The sequence below is a fragment of the Lepidochelys kempii genome, chromosome 26 (genome assembly GCF_965140285.1).
Source record: "Lepidochelys kempii isolate rLepKem1 chromosome 26, rLepKem1.hap1, whole genome shotgun sequence".
Classification (NCBI taxonomy): domain Eukaryota; kingdom Metazoa; phylum Chordata; order Testudines; family Cheloniidae; genus Lepidochelys; species Lepidochelys kempii.
The window spans coordinates 7953508-7971105 of record NC_136405.1 but is presented as its reverse complement, the minus strand read 5'-3'; the positions used below and the strand labels follow the sequence as shown (position 1 = coordinate 7971105).

Here is a 17598-nt window from a genome sequence, read left to right as displayed (position 1 = left end):
AATGTGAATACATATGTAAAAGAGAAGGGAAAATCCCATGGCCATGCATGCAAATGGACCAGCAGATTCAGAAAGCAAACTAGTACCATCGAGCAAATTAAGAAACAGACGATGCAATGGAAAGAACTAGGACAACATGATTTGTAGCTCTAGTAAGTCTACCAATATTGCTATTTTGAGCCAAAGTTTCATTTTATAATGCGTCTGCTGTAATTTACTCTGTAGGCTACAACTTGCCAGCCAGCATCCAATCAAAGAGCTCTTTTGCACAATTTTAAGGGTTTTATTTTTTAAATCTCAACCATCTGATTCTGCATCACTCGTCCCACCCAGAATTACCTAAGTCTGCAGAAATTTTGGATGACAAAAAATAGAGGATCAGGCCCTCAGCATATATTTAAAAAAACAAACAAACAAACAAACAAAAAACCCACACAGGACGTTTCAACAAGTTTTTTAAAGAAAATCATATAAGAACATACATAAGAACAGCCATACTGGGTCAGACCAAAGGTCCATCTAGCCCAGTATCCTGTCTTCCGACAGTGGCCAATTCCAGGTGCCCTAAAGGGAATGAGCAGAACAGGTAATTATTGAGTGATCCATCCCGTTGCTCATTCCCAGCTTCTGGCTCTGAATTCTCATGTTCCTTGCAGAACACAGAAATGTTTGCATAGGCATTTAATAAAAAATTATTTTTAGAAAGAGAAGACATCTCTATTTTTCTCCTACATAGTGTGGTTTCTGATGGAATTCATACACTGTGGTAATTGGTTCACTTACAGTGTAAAATTAACATACACACAGCAATCACCACAAGGTTCATACTGTGGCTCAATGCATTCCAGAACCCACATTATTGTGGATCATTTTCAAAATGCTCCTTTAAAGCCTCCCTAATTCAAATAACTCCCCACTGAGCCCCTTTAACAGCCCTGGTATCTGGCTGCTCTCCCCCTTAGCTTCACAAATGTGACACAGAGCAGAGCAGGCTGCTACGACCATGGGAACGTTTTCGGCATTGAGGTCTAACCTGCCAAAAAGGCAGCACCCGTGATGCTTTAAGCAGCCAAAGGCACATTCAACAGACATTCTGTACCTGCTGAACTTGTTGAACAGCTCCTTGCTGCGGGTGTAAGGCTTCATGAGTCACAGGAGGAAGGGGTAGGCTGGGTGTCCAAGAATCACTATTAGCATTTCCACATTCCCAATTGGAATCTTCTGGTCTGGAAAGAAAGTCCCTGCTTGCAGCTTTCTGTACAGGCCAGTGTTCCTGAAGATGCGTGCATCATGCACCTTCCCTGACCACCCTGCAGTAATGTTGGTGAAATGACCCCCGTGATCCACAAGTGCTTGCAATACCATAGAGAAGTAGCCCTTTCTGTTGATGTACTCTGTTGCAAGGTGGCCTGGGGCCAAAATGGGGATGTGTGCGCCATCTATTGCCTTGCCTCAGTTAGGGAATCCCATTGCCACAAAGTCACCCATTATTAAACACACATTGCCAAGAGTCACAGTCCTTTGTATCAGGAGGTGATTAATGGCCCTGCACATCTGCATCACCATAACCCCCACAGTGAACTTCCCCACTCCAAACTGATTTGCGATTGATTGGTAACAGTCAGGAGTCGCCAGCTTCCACACAACAATTGCCACTCATTTCTCCACCATTAAGGCAGCTCTCATTTTGTTGTTCTTGCACCAGAGGACATGGATGCACGCCGCACAGACTTTCAGGAACGTAGCTTTGCGCATCCGAAAGTTCTGCGGCCACCGCTCATCATCCTATACCTGCAAACACTTGGTGTTTGTTTCTCAGACCCAGAACTGACGGTCCATAATGTGGAGCTGCTCCATGAATGCCAAAAGCATGGTGTCATCATCAGATTAGCAGCTCATGAAATATCACCCTATTTCTAACTCCTTTGAAAGGGAAAGATAAAAACCTAACATAAAAGAGTTCATGTTTCAACTCCCAAAACCACTGAAAGTTGACTTAAGATTGCCAATCTACTGTAGCAAAAAGGAGTACTTGTGGCACCTTAGAGACTAACCAATTTGAGCATAAGCTCTCACGAAAGCTCATGCTCAAATAAATTGGTTAGTCTCTAAGGTGCCACAAGTCCTCCTTTTCTTTTTGCGAATACAGACTAACACAGCTGCTACTCTGAAATCTACTTTAAGTCTCTTAACATTCAGAGTTTGTATATGTTTTGCTGAGGCAACATTTGGGTCAAATTTGGCCCAATGTTTACAGTACACTTTTGTTCAGGCAGCTCTTACAAAACTTAAGACAAATGTAAGTGTTTTCATTATCTGTTTTTAAAATTCAAATGTGCAGTTTTTAAACACACGCTTCCTGTTCCCCGACACTTATGCCTGTTCTACACATACAATGTTGGGCAGATCAAACTAAATGTGTTACTTTATACAGATTTAGTACCGATATAACTAAGAGTATGATTTTGTATGCACTTAGTTAAACTGATGCAATTTTTAATGCGGACATTTGTACTGATTTAGCTTGTGCACAGGTGCAAGGTAAACCAAGATCATAGAATCATTGACTATCAGGGTTGGAAGGGACCTCAGGAGGTCATCTAGTGCAACCCCCTGCTCAAAGCAGGACCAATCCCCAATTTTGCCCTAGATCCCTAAATGGCCCCCACAAGGATTGAACTCACAACCCTGGGTTTAGCAGGCCAATGCTCAAACCACTGAGCTATCCCTCCCCCCAAAGATAAGCCAGCACTGATTTAAGCTAAATGGGCGCAACTTGGGCATACACAAGCGCTAAGTGTTTACAATGTAAACATTATAAGGTGCATTAATACAAAAGAACCAAGAAAGTGAAACTTACCAACATATCACTAGAAACAAAAGTGAAATTACTCTATTTTAACCTTCTATGCGGAAAGAAATAAACTGCATAACAAAGTGAAAAGTAAATTAGAGTGTTAAAATTGTTGCAGTTTTAACAAACCAAGCTAGTAGCATTACAAGTAATTTGCTTTTAAATTGTGTATATTCAACGCAGTTGTCTTTTTAACATCACTTTTTAAAACAAAAAACCATACACACTAGTTGCAACCTTACAATAACCAGCATTTTTCCCCCATAATCGCAGGTCATTCTTGTGAGAAGGCAATACACGCAAATTTAAAAGACCACCACCCTCTCAAGGCTCAGACAGCAACATTCTTGTGAGCTTTCAATATACTGCCTGCTTACACAGAAGAAGCAGAAAGGCAGACAGAGAAAAAGGTTATCAGCCTGGACCTAAAGCCATAGCATACTTATTCCGGTGCAATTTAGGAAGACACGACACACACCAGAAACATGTAAAACATGTATAGTTTTACTATATGTAAAACTATAGTCCCAAGTTCACAAGGAGGATTATTAAAGGTGTGTTTCCTCAGTACACAGCTCGTAATATAACGTATCCAAGGAAATAAACGTAAGAAATGAAATTAACCAGTATTTAAACTATTCGAACAATATTTCAAGGATAAGGGATCTATCTCAAGTATAGCACTACCTTTAAATAGTTGGGTAGGAGCTCAAGTTACAGTTTGAGTAGATGGACAGACATCTTTCAATTGTTCTGAAAGTTTTCAGCATGCCATGTGGGAGTCAGCCATATGGGTAAAAGAATTCCAACTCAACAAAATCCATTATGGTCAGATACTCCCACGTAAATTTTCCTAGGGACCTTACTTAAGCAGCCATCCCAGTGCACAACAAAATCCCAGGCCCTATGTAGAAGCCCTGTAATATGCACTTTTTTTTTTTTTTCTTAATAAAAGCACCACACACCTTTACGAGATGATGATATAGCTGACTATGAAGTCATTATAATCTTCTTTGTCTCTCTAGGGACAGCTTGCACAATGAGCAGCTTATACCTTTTGCACAATTATAAATGGATATTTATACAAAAAAATGTTAAAAGCAACACTGAGTGTCAGGCTGAAATTCAAGCTAGTTCATGTACTCTTGGTCTTTAACTCGACCCATTGTGACTAGCTATTCCAGCTGTCAGGAAGCGAGAGACTGGTAAATCATCTTTCATACTAAGTGTGTAGGAGCTATAATATTTAAGAACAAACAGTGGAGTTGAGAACTGAGACTGGCTCTTGGATTTCCAGATCCATTTCATCACAGATATATTAAAAAAAAAAAGAGAGAGAGAACGGAGGCAGAGGAGGGTGAGAGGGAAAGAGGACACCAATCACCACAACCTGTGAGTATTATTTAATGGAACAGATGTATGAACATCAAAGGAACAGCTCTAATGTTTTTGTGTCTTAGCTCATAGGCTCCATCTATCAGTGGAGAAATAGGCAGAGTCAAGATTTCCTCAATTGTTTGCATTTAATTCAAAAGCCAGGTAGCTACAGAATGTCAACGAACAATAAAGTTCACAGAAATTGAAGTCTGGTAGGAAAAAACTGCACAACAGTTATGTAAATTAACAACATTCAACCTTTAAAATGTACTTGCTGAACAATTTAAAATGTATCCATCTTGCAAAAAAATATATTCGTTTTTGACATTTGCTTCAACCTACTTGCTTCCAAAAACCTAACTTTCAGCTGGTAAGCATCAGACAAAATCTTTGAAGGGCATCATTTCCACAGGTTGCAAGTCATGAATTAAAAGCGAAACACTTGGGTCGCTACAGTAGTAGCAGTTCCAGAATTTAAATCCGACCATGTCAAAAGTAAAAAAGAATGGAAATGAAACAAGTTACTTCTTTCTTAAATACAACATAAATATTTCTCTCGTTTGCCTGCAAGTTAGTGAGTACAGGACGTGTAAAATGCTAAATATGCTGAGTAAACCATACACACGCACCCCCCCCCCCCCAAAGTCAGCTTTTTGCAAGAGAAAACAATTTTAGGTCTTCATCTTGCAAGCTGCCCTGCAAAAATGGACCCCTAAAGCCATAGAGAATTATATCCAAGTCAGTGGGGCTCTGCCCAGATGGAGCAGCAAGCAGGACCAAGGGCCCTGTTCAGCCCAGAAGTCTGAACAGTCGAAAGGAGAGAAAGACCTCTCCTTCCATGAATCAAGCATCATTTGAAAACTCCAAATGGAATTTTTGCATCATCAGCTCAAGGCAGCCGTTCTGCTAAAAAGATGACATCTGTCACGGGCAGGGTAGGAGCCCTATACTACAAAAGCTTACAGCAGTTTCCAATAATTCTTCATCATGAAAAATAACTGACACTTAAAAAGTCATTCTGTACAAAAATTCCACTTCAATTCTGATGGCTAATGCAGGATGGAAAAACTGGAACATTTACCCGACACTTATGCTGCACCTTACGTCTTCGAAGTGCTGTGCACACTTTAATTAATCGTCACAACACCCCTGTAAAGAATTTAAGTGTCATTATCCCCATTTCACTGATGGGGAAAACAGACAAATTAGTAGCTCTGTCTCAACTGAGACTATTTGTCATGTGACATATTTTGGAAAACAAGTTAACTCCTGTCGCAATCATCGGGCCAAATTCAACTCTGACACAAGCAGCAGGAGGACCACGGATGTCAGTTGAATTGCACCCACTTATATCGCATATAAGTTTCATCCCAGGATATAGAGGGATGCCTGGATGTTTCCACTTGCTTTCCTATTTTAATACAATTATGCATAATAAAACCCAATTCTAAAGGAGAAACTTCAGCAACACCCTTGCTACCCAGCAATCAGATTAATTCACTTTAATAAAGTTTGTTCTTACCTTCTGCTACATCATCATCTACAGCTCCCTTCACCTGAGAAAAACACCACTGAATGTCATTCCCTCCTCCTCCAGCTCCTAGAAAAAAAAACAAAACGAAACAAAAAAATAAAACAGATCCTTGTTAAATCAGTCTGAGTTTTGTGTTTACTCCAGTAAACACAGAGGCAGTATCCACCGCTGGCAAGTGACATAATTTAGACAGTACTGTATACACCTACAAAAGACAACGTTTCCTATGCAAATGTAGAGATTCCAAAAGTTGACTACAAACTCCCCCCTCCGCAATCCTGATATTGCTTTTGTCAGTGATTTGCCTAATATCCAAAGCAGCATCTGTCAAAAGTAGCAGCAGGAACGATAAAAGTTGCTCTCTACATTTCTTGAAAACTCACAAAACTATCAAAACAAGCACAGCTAGTGTTAATAAACTATGCCATGTTAAAACAAGCTCCAGTCGGTATATGTCACAACACTTTTTTTAAATTTAAGAACTTCAGAGCCCTCTAAAAAACAGAGCACTTTACTTACAAGTGACTTAAATTTCTAAGTAAATATTAGATGCCAGAATGGCCCCTACAAGTTTTCCAAATATTTCAAATCATTAAATGTTTGCACTTTATAAAAAAGAAAAAAAAAATTCTTTTGCAAAATACAGTACTTTAAAGCACCTAAGTACGTCAAGCTAGAGAAAACAAGTTTATAATCCTCCCCCTCCTTTGCCATAAAAGTACCAAAAGAAAGAGTCAGGCTTAGGTTTTTTAAAAAGCAACAAATCGGCCTGAAGTTAACAGCAAGTATAACTACCAGAGAAAATGGATCGAAGAGAAAACTTCAGGAACATTACCGCCTCGGCGGAAGGTAGTGATTCATTTGAACCTTGCCACCAAAACGCCAAAAAAACACCACCCATTTATTTTGCATTTCATTCTTAACAAATCACTGGGCTGGGTCCAGACAGGAAGAGAGATGGAAACAAGTTTGCTCTGTCTGCAGGAGGCTATCAAAATGGAAATTCCTTCTCAACCCACAACAACCAAAAAGGACTACACAACAGATGTAGCTTGCAAAGCGTGAATGTGATGCAACATTCCGGGGAAGAGGGGGCATGCAGGAAGGATCCCTCCCTCCCCAAATTGAGGAACAAATTAAATTAAGGTCAAGTCAGGAGCAGTCTCTCTCCATGAAAGATCAAGAGGCTGCCTGAGCACTGGGGAGTGTGTGTGTGTTGGGGGGCACGGGGGGGGGGAGGAGGAGGAGAAGAGTGAGAGTCTGAAAAGGATTAGCCTGTGGTCTGTATCTGGAGTTTCTTACCAAGTCCGGGAACTAGGGGAGACAACCTGAACTAGAATCAGTCAAGGTGATGGGGGAAATCTTATCAGGATATCTACCTATTCTAGACAATATGAATTGCAATATTTGTTCTGGATGCATGTATTGGAAAAGTATCCCACCCACAGCATCTTTCCCAACTACCCACAACCCTATCCACCCAATTTCTTGTCCTCCCCCGACTTCTGCTATTTTCTATTTAACTCTTACTTTTAACACCTTGGAAGCATTTTGAGAATGATTGTTTGCAAGAAAAAAAAATATACCGTATGCAGCAAACTGTATTTTAATTTTCATACAACTTGCTACATTCAAGGCCTTGTTTCCGTTGGTTAAGAAGGAAAGGAAAGAGAAGGGTGGAGTGGGACAGCCTGGTATGTGTGTGGGAAGCAAGGTGCAAACCTAAATACCACCTCTCATGCTGCTCTACAGAATGCAAGGCACTGACGAGGCAGGCAATTAATTTGCAAAGGAGGGGAAATTAACATGTCACCAGAAGAAAAAAAAAATCAAGAGGAAAAGTAAGAGGAAGAGACATCCTGTGCATTTGGATCAATTTTTATCTCACAAATCGCACTTTAGGGTGCAAGATAAGCAATCTGCAAAATGGAGAAAGAACATAAATCTCCAGAAGAAAGAAAAGAAGAAATAAAAACACCACACATTATTGCACACACTCAGAGATACCTGAATTTTCTAACCAACTACAACCGTCTTCCCAATTTCACCTGTATCTGCAGATATTTACACAACTACACCCTACAGGAGGGTGCAGCTGCAGTCTAATCACAATCACATCTGCACTCTCCAGCCACCCTCCTGTGCACATCTGCACCCCTACAAACTGCACTTCAATCACGCAACACCCTTGCAAAAACCAAAAAGTCTAGGGAAAAAATACAAACCAAAACACACACACACACCCTGCTTGGAAATCTCCTAACATGCTCAACTTCAGAAATACAGGGCTTCTTCCAAACCCAGCCACCACCACCACCACCCTCGCGAAACACAAATGTTTTGCAAGCAGGGAAGCAAAAGAGGAATGAACACAGATTTCTAGAAGGAAAAAAAATATATTAAAAGGGGGGGTGGGGAATGCAAATTGCATTTCAGGATTGAAGGTTTTAGTAATGCAAATTTTTTAAAAAAAAAAAAAAGAGGAAGAGAAACCGAGCCCACATTTTCAGAGGAAGGAATAAAAAAAAAGAGAGAGAGAGAAAGCGGGGGAATGAGAAAGAGGAAAAGAAGGAGAGACAGCGAGCAAGTATGCAACCTCCCCACAGATCAGGCAACAGCTCAGGTTTGCAGGCTGCTTTCCAGGCCATTTTAGTGGCCTCGCCTGCCCCGACACACACTCCCCCCGCCCCCTGGGCTCGATGGGCAGCGGGGGCCGGCCCCCGGGAAGGAGGGGGCGCTCTCCCCCTTACCTGCCATGTTGGGCTCCCAATAGCGGCCGGGTCAGGGAGAGCGGCCTCTCCGCTCTCGGAAGGGGTCCCTGTGCCGGGCGGATGGCGAGCGTGGAGGGAGGATGGCGGCAGATTGTACCGGGGGGGGGGGGGGCGCGGTGCGAAGCCGGCTCCGTTCGGCTTCCCCCGCTCTTCCGAGTCGGTCTTTCCTGCTCCCTCGTCCACCCCCCCCCCCCGCCCGTCCGTGCCAAGGTTCCACTTTCAAAATGGCGCCGGCGGAGCTGGGGGTGACGTCACCCGGGGAGGGGAGGACAAGGGGCGGGGTGAGAACTCCACGGAGAACAGGGGGGAGCGGGGAAGGAGGGTGGTTCGGTTGCGTCCGCCCCTTTTGCCCTCTCTGGTGTCTCTCCGCTAGCGACTGTCCAGCCCCTGCCCGCTGCTAACCAGCCCAGCTGCGCCCTCCCAGCCACCCAGCTTCCCCCGCCCGTACCCTCACATATCCCCACCACCTGCACCCCAGCCAGTGTTCCCTGCACCCCAGCTTCCCCCCCTGCAGCCATGCACATCCCCACCACCTGCACCCCAGCCACTGTTCACTGCACCCGCACATATCCCCACCACCTGCCAGCTGCACCCCAGCCAGTGTTCCCTGCACCCCAGCTTCCCCCCTGCAGCCATGCACATCCCCACCACCTGCACCCCAGCCAGTGTTCACTGCACCCGCACATATCCCCACCACCTGCCAGCTGCACCCCAGCCACCCCCCAGCCAGTGTTCACTGCACCCCAGCTTCTCCCTGCACCCACACATATCCCCCCCACCTGCACCCCAGCCATCCCAACCCACTGTGTTTACTGCCCTGCCCAGCTCCGACCAGTAAGCCATGCCCATTCTCTCTGTACACTGAGCCTGCACATCTGCCCAGCCCCCACCAGCTGCACATCCGCCAACCTCTCTGCGCATTGGGACCACTGCACCCACACTTCTCTCCTGCACCTGACAAAAGCATTCACTTCTCCGACACACCTGGCCTACCTGAAACAGCTATGCTCCCCAACAGGCCAGCCCTGCTTAGCGCTGGGCCCACTGCACTTTCACCTCTGGCCAAGCTCTGCACCTATTCCTCTCCCCTGTCTGCACCTGCTGTGTTCACACCTCTGGCTAGCACATGCCATCTGTGCCACTGCACCCATAACACAACCCAGCATCCGCTAGCTGCTGGATAAATGGTTCTGGTTTGGGCCCCCACGGATTCATGTCACAAATTGACATGGCACTTTGAAGAATTAGCCACGTTCCAATCCCCCAAAGAACTTGGTTACAAATCATCGTGGGGAGGCTGTGTGTTTTATTTCTGAAGTTAGATTTATCACATTGAAAAGGTACGGAATGGATTTCAACGTCTGTGTCAGATCAAGCTGCCTTCTCGGGGCACCTATTATTTCTGACCTGTGCTATTTTTCAGACCTATTCCTTATTTCAACCACGCATTGAGTCTTCCCTGTTCCTTTTCACACTCTTGCTGTCCTCCGATGACACTCCTCATTAGACTTATCCAGCATTTCCTCTGTTCTGGCCACAGACCCTGTTTGAGTGCACATTTCCCCCCCTTGGATGGTTTCCACAATGTCCTTTGCCTTTTAGTTCATATTTTACTTGATAACCCTTCTCCATTCTCATTGCTATTACCTGCATATACCCAGCCATGCTCCTAAGCCATTTTTAGCCTACATCTACCTTTCATCCTGACAGCCTGTAAGATCTACAAAGAAAGACTTCCAGCCGAGACCAGCCTGGCACAGCTCCTGCTGGCTTGAAAAGGACGAAGGCTCCCTTTTAGCTCGCTAGGTGCCAGCTCAAGTCTTCAGCTGCAATTAACATGTAGCACTCAGATAAATGACTCCATCCAATCCAGTTAGGACCTTGCAGAATTCATCAGGTTTGCTTTAGAGAGATTTGTGTAAATGTTTCCTTTGCTTTCAGTCAGTGTGGGGTTCACGTACCTCAACTTTCACTTTGAAATTCCCGTTTGAACAGATCTAAAAATTCAATGATTTTACAAGGATTTAAATGGGAAACCACAAATCAGCCCCAGAGAAGAAAGTGGGCTGGAATTCAGGAGCTCTTATTGTATTCCCAGCTCTACCAGAGACTCGCTGTGTGAGTTGCAAGTTGCTTAAGGGTTAGGGTTGCTTAAGACAAAATTTTCATTGATTTGGTGTTTCTGGCTTGAAATATCTAGGGCCTGATTTTCTTCATGGAGATCCCACACAATTCTCAGATATAACCAGAAGGTTGTGTCCTTCATAGCTTCTGTAGGCCAAGCTCACCGCACTCACCAAGGGCTCCTTGCATTCCTCCATTCCACCCATGGGCAATCCTCCAATCTTCTATTTCAGGGACTCTTTGCAACTCCCCAAATCCTCTCCCTCATGCCTGGGACTGTGCGCCCCCTATACCAGGGCCTCTGTGTGTGCCTCTCCCCCCCCCCCCCCATTCCAGGGTCCCATAGTCTCCTCCCCTCATGCCAGCAGCTCTGTATACACCCTTATTCCCTCTTCCCCCACAAGCCTCTCCATTCTTCCTTCTCCCCCATTCTTAATTCCCCTTATGCCCTCCAGTCTCTGAAAAATCAGACCTCAAGATGTCTCATATTAGTCACTCAGAAACTGAGCTGCCAAAAATCACAGGCCATTTCTGAAAATTTAAGCCTTTGTCACTGAGCCTCCATGAGATTATAAAACACTTGTCTACCTCACAGAGTTCCTAAAAGGATAGATTCATATTCTGATTGCATGGTACTGGGGGCTGCATTCAACCCTATAAATAAATCAAATAACTAAAATTTTTCACTCACGGCTGGTTCCAGATTCACTTGAAAGTGGAGATAGCTCAAAGTTTAGCTCCCTAGCCACACTTCTGCTACATTTGGGAGTGTTTGGATACAGATCTTTTGTTTGGTCCCTTGCAGAATTTAGAGCAAGTCACAAAGCCCAGAGCCAAACTTGCCCAAAGTCTGAGGATTGTCATTACCCAGTACTGTTTGTTTGACTCACTATAGCGTTCAGGGCCAGCCGGAAAAACAAGGTCCAAAAACTTTCCCAAACCTCAGGGGCGTTCTGACCATCTCTACTCACTAGGTCTATAAACCTTTGGGCAAACCTGGACTGAGTATCAAATTTGCCATGAAACCTGGTCAGTTGTTTCAGGATTCCTTGATAGCAATGCTGCATAAGCTCTGAGCAAAAATATCTGGCCACCACTTAGCAAGCAAGTCTCCCTTGCATTATGGGCTTCAGGTCATTCATTTGATTCTGATGGAGTTACTCCAGAAATGGATTTAGCCCAGAGTTTACAGCACACATTAGTTCAAAAACTTCTTCAGAGACATTGTTTCAGAAACAACCGTTAGCTCTGTAATGTAATAGAGATTCCTTAATTCACTCTATAATTAGCGCAAACTAAAGTCAGTCTCCTCCCTACCCTTTAGCAAATATTGAATAGCATGATGCCAAAGTATTATAATTCCACATAATACAAAGACCACTGGGTTTTTTTTTTCTTTCAAACAAACTGAACTACAGACTATAATAGTGAAGTGTTAGAATAATATAAACAAATAATAGCTCGCTTTTCCTAATCGCTGTTGTTACAGTCTGTATGGTAACACCCATTGTTTCATGTTCTCTGTGTATATCAAATCTCCCCACTTTATTTTCCACTGCATGCAGCCGATGAACTGAGCTATAGCTCACGAAAGCTTATGCTCAAATAAATTTGTTAGTCTCTAAGGTGCCACAAGTACTCCTTTTCTTTTCACGGATACAGACTAACACGGCTGCTACTCTGAAACTTATAAATAACATTCATTAAATGACAGTTGTGATCAAAGTGAAACATCTTGGGATGCATAAGGTTTGCTTGTGTGTATGTTCACTCACTTATTAATTCATGGCATCTGGTCATTTACACCAGTTTAGTGATTAGTGCAAATGAGCAATGTTTACCTTATGGCGCTGATTCAGCAAAATTCTTAAGCAAATGCTTATTTCCCATTGACTTTAATGGGATTTAAACATGTGCATAATAGCTTTGCTGAATCAGGGCCTTGAACAGCAATATGCTACATTTATACAATACCCTTCACAAGAAGTCCCCGTGTCATTTACATAGCACAAAATATTCTTAAACACACGCCCTGTTCAATTGTGGTTTAAAAATTGATTCATGTTTGCACATATGAAAAGGTAATACAAACTCCACATTCACATTGCATAAATTAGACTCAGGTAGAGTCCAGAGTGACAGCTATCTTAAAATTATATTTAGTACAATCAACAGATATTAATCTTAAGAAAATCAAGAAACATACGATAAGAAGTCTGTCATGGACACCTATAGAACTTCACCGTTTTCATTTTTGTTTTTGTTTATTATTTGTATTGTGGTAGAAATGCCTATCATGGCCCAGGACCACATTGTGGGAGGTGCTGTACAAACACTAACTGAAAGATTGTCCTTGCCCTAAAAAGCTGACAATCGAAGGTCATTAGGCCGCACATAATGGCCATGCAGAATTTCACAGCAGCTGCAAGTTTAGAACCCATATCCTTGTGTTTCAAAACCATATCCTTGCCACTTAACTAAAGGAGAATCGACATTAGCTGAGAACAATATAGGGACTGAGACACATAGCAAAGCAGTTCTGATCCAGCTTATTAGAGGGCAGTGGTAAGGACACATACACACAAATCAGTTCACACAAATCAAGTGAAATCTGACGGGTAACTAATGAAAATATATCAAAACTAAGGCAATGATCAAACAATCTAGACACAAGAAAGAACTCTAACAGCCGCATACTCAGTGTCTGCCGCAGTTTCTTAATAATATGATCAGTTAGACAAGAGGATAATTAATTATAACAACCAATTCCAGAAATAACAAAGGCATTAATTATAATGGAACACAGAAGTTAGTGATAGAACCGACCTATTAGGTCACATCTAGTCTATCCGGCATCAGTGCAGAATGGTTTCCTGCAGCATATTCTCCTGCACTTCATCCAGTCTAGTTTTAATACATTTCAAACACAGAGGCTTCCATCACTGTCTTCGGGAAATCATTGCAGAGGCTAAAAGATTGTAATATTTGGCAAAGTTTCCCAGTTAGGGTGATCAGACACCAAGTGTGAAAAATCGGAATGGGGGGGAGGGAGGGAAATAGGAGCCTATATAAGAAAAAGACCCAAAAATCGGGACTGTCCCCATAAAATCGGGACATCTGGTCACCCTATTCCCAATAGCCTAAATTCTCCAATTCTTAATTTCATATCAATGTTCCTAGCTATACAGCCATTTAATTAATACCTTCCAACAAATTGACAACTCATTGTTTTAGTATTTTTGTACTATCGTCAGCTGGAAACTCCTGCTTAACAAAATGGTCAAATAGCCCTGACCTTTGTGAGCTTTGTGCAAGCGTACTCACATGTTACGTTACTAGTGTAAGCCCCAGTTTACATCAGTGCAGCACGTCTGCCTTGGGGGTTTACACCGATATAAATATTCTCAGAATAGCCAGGGCCCTATCTGGAATGGCAATTGTCACATTCTGATGCATTAAGCATATGGGGATTTCATTCTCCTTGCTGTCAGTCGGTTCACTTGTCCCGAGTTCACTCAGAACAGGAGGCTCTATAAAGCCCTGAAAATCCCTGTTCTCAGGGAATCATCACAGCTATAACTCTGTTTAAACAAAGGTAACAACTAGCACATTTCCAGTCCTATCATCAGCCTGACCCTGAATACCATTTATGTAAATCCTTAACTTGATTCCCAGGAGTTCTCCCATGGAAGTTAATGGTTCTATTCACCTGCTCAACATGCTTGTAAGTGTTTGTAAGATTGGGGCCATTGGCAGAGCCTATTAGAGCTTCTAGACGCTGAAGGCATTATAATAGCTTGGTTATTAAAACTGATTTTCTTTTATTTAATGCTCCCTCTTTGGAAAGGTATAAAATTAAAATTGCTAGCAGCTTTGAGCACGGTCCACTAAAAGCAGCGCAACTTAATGAGCACTTGGGAATTAATCTCTCCATTTGCAGACACCGGAGATTTTAGGTAAAATTGGACAGAGATGACACATCCCTTGCAGATCACTTTGTAACAATCATCTAAAGAGCTGTTTAAGCAAAATAACACAGCAATAAAGTCTAGTGGCTCCCTAAGCTGTTCCTCACCGAACAAACCCCTGCAAAGAAAGCCGAGGAATTCGGGTACACAAGCAGCTTAACTGTCATTTAAAAAGTATAAAGCTCATTGGATTAAATAGCTGTACAGGAGGAAGCCTCAATGGAGTTTGGTATTGGAAATCCCTATAGGTATTCTCCTATATTAGGGCTGTTCCAGGCTCTTTAGCCCTGCCTTTGCTAGCACAAAAGCTAATTGGTTTGGGAAAGATTTCACAACTGTGTTAAGGGAAATAGTTTACAAGACAAGTTTAAGTCCATTCTCAGAGTTGGTTTGTTAAAGATGAGTAATTGCACAAAGCCACATGTGAGACCAGAGCCTGCAAAAAGTTACCAGTTTGATGCACCTTTTTTTTTTTTTTAAACTTTAGTTCAGTTGCATGGGATTTATTTGAAAAGTAAATCTCAAATAAATGAAAAAAAAAATCACAGGAAAGCTCAGGCAAAACTGCTGAGCCTCTGAAACAGGTGAAGCAAACAGGCTGGAATACAAGTATTTTTTGGAATTCAAAAGGAGAATAGAGAAATGGATTGGGAAGTTCACATGAGCCTATTAAACCTAGGGATATAGCTAGAGCACAACACTAGCAATTATGAGACCTAGGTTTTATTCCTATCACTTATTCGCTGTATGACGTGGCACAAAACACGTAATTTAATGTTTTCTGGAGTGATCTCCGATTTGGGGTGCTTCAGTTTTGGCATACTCCATTCAAGAAATCTCTGGGCTGATTTTCAGAGGTGCTCAGATCCTACAGCCTTATTTGCAGTTCAGGATCTCTAAAAATCAGGGTCACGTAGTCGCATTATGAACCCCCCAGAATTGACATACCTCTGTAAATATTGGCTTAACTTCTCCAGGCTTAAATGTTCCCATCTGTAAAACGAGGATGATTAGGCCTGCACACCCTCACACAGTGTTTTGAGACCTATGGCTGAAGAGCTCTAGGTAACTGCATTTTGGCAGGGGGGAAACAACATAGTTTAAAATAAACTTACTTGAGATACTGTGATGCATTTCTGAGGAGCAGGAAGTGACTTATAGATGAAGGCGGCCCTAATCACCATGACTTTTATGAGGGACAACTGCCAAGCTAGCCTAGCAGGAAGAGGAGGAGCTAGGATATACAGCTGAAAGAATATTCAGTTTGCTTCAAAAAAAACATTCATGGGCTATTCACAGGGCCTATTTCTGGGATAGGGCGGAATAGTTATTGAAATTTGTAAAATGGGAATCCGGTCACACCAATCAGCTGTCCACAAAAGTGAAAACTGGGACTAAGGAAGCTGTATACAAGTAGCTTACTTGTAAGAGCAGGAAGCTATAAGTGAATTTGCAGTTAACCATTAAGCCCCATCTTTTATAAGTATAATTTATCTCATGCTGCTTGGGGGCTATGGTTCCTTTCATCTGAGGATCTCCAAGCATTAGTTAATTAACGAGCTACCACTCTGTCCTGTGAGGTAGGTAAATTATATCTGCGGAGAGGGTTTTTTTTTTTTCTTCTTCAAAGGGTAAACTCAAGTATAGAAGACACAACGCGGGGGACTTACCCCCAGATGATATGGTCATTCTCTGTGCAATACTGAAGCTACTGTTAATAAAGAAGTAATTCCAGCTCCTGCAGCTGTAGCCCAGTTAAAGGGGAGTATAAACTCCTGATTCTGCAATGAGCTGCAAAGGAGGAGGTCTTCTATGGCTGTAAGGAGGCCTATTTACTTAATTGGGTGGGTTAAGCAGGGAGAGTAATCTGCTTGCACAGAGCTCATTGCAGATTCGTGGTCTGTTTGTTAATATTAGGTTGCATGAACCTATCCATCCTGGTGGTCAAACTTTTTTCTGAAGAAACACTTCTTTTTAAGTTAGTTGTACAGCGTAGGTTGGAGTATGGTGGAGATTGCTGAAGTCAAACATAGAACCCTGCATTGCTTAACATAGAGCAGGCCGGTGTTGCCAGCTCTCCCAATGTTAAATGTGGAGCCCCAACTCCTGGAATCAGGAATATGTGAGAATCTGTTCATTTTATTTTATTTTTCATGGACGTTTCTAGCTCTTGTGGTTGTTGGGAAAAGCTTGAAAAAGTGACCCTCTAAAGGCTCAAAATCCAACAAGCAAATAATACCTCCCCCCCCAAATTATTCTTTTAAAATCTCATGATTTTTAAGCCAGTCTTGCGATTTTAGGGGACCGGTCTTTGAATGCATGGTGTTAGTAATACCGGTATCCGAACAACCTTTTTAGAAAACCTTAAAAAGAGGGGCAGGAGTTATTTTTAGTGTTATGTAGTTAAGTGGTGTGATTATTATTGGTTTATCATTTGCTGTTTTATAATAATTGGATTTATGGTCTGTGTTTTTAGTTTCAATCCTCTATTGGTAATTAATAGTACTTAGTTCTTCTAGGACATCTTCACAGTGTTTTGCAAACGTTAGTTAACGCAGCAATTAAAAAGTACTTGTGCATTGCAGCTCAAGCTGTTCTGAGACGGTCTTTGCGTACTTGCCTTTGTCTTGGAATAACAACTGACTCTTCTGGTTGTGCGACTGAGGGAGTCTGAAAGTCATGCCAGGAATGAACTGGGAAGGGAAGGAAGGAGGCCAGAATTTCAAAGTGGATTGTTCCATTTACATGGCTTTTCTGGTGGGGAATAAGTTAATGCTATAAACAGGAGAAAGGTGTGGTCTGTGTATTAGACAGGAAATCCTTCGTTCTAATGCTTGCTCTGTTGCTGATTCTAAAACTTAGGCTCCCGTGTGGTTTAGAAAAGGTATCCCAAATTACAGGCCCGGTTTACATGTCAGTGGAGGTGTTGTTCTGAATTCAGCCAGGGACAATTGTCTGCTCTTAAACAGA

The 17598-nt window shown here is 42.5% G+C and overlaps 1 protein-coding gene across 2 annotated transcripts in view; it reads right to left on the bottom strand.

Annotated features, from left to right (window-relative positions):
* PPP2R2A (protein phosphatase 2 regulatory subunit Balpha) overlaps positions 1 to 8737 on the bottom strand; it is a 71261-nt gene extending 62524 nt beyond the window's left edge. The window contains exons 1-2 of one of the 2 annotated variants that reach the window (XM_073324762.2): positions 8516 to 8737; positions 5754 to 5831 (exon numbers count right to left, since the gene is read on the bottom strand). In XM_073324762.2, coding sequence (XP_073180863.1) covers positions 5754 to 5831; positions 8516 to 8522 — 85 coding nt within the window. In that variant the 5' untranslated portion in view covers positions 8523 to 8737. Of the gene's footprint in view, positions 1 to 5753; positions 5832 to 6560; positions 6682 to 8515 lie in introns of those variants that run through there. The other variant, XM_073324761.1, reaches the window with a different exon arrangement.
* Positions 8738 to 17598: the final 8861 nt, after the last annotated feature.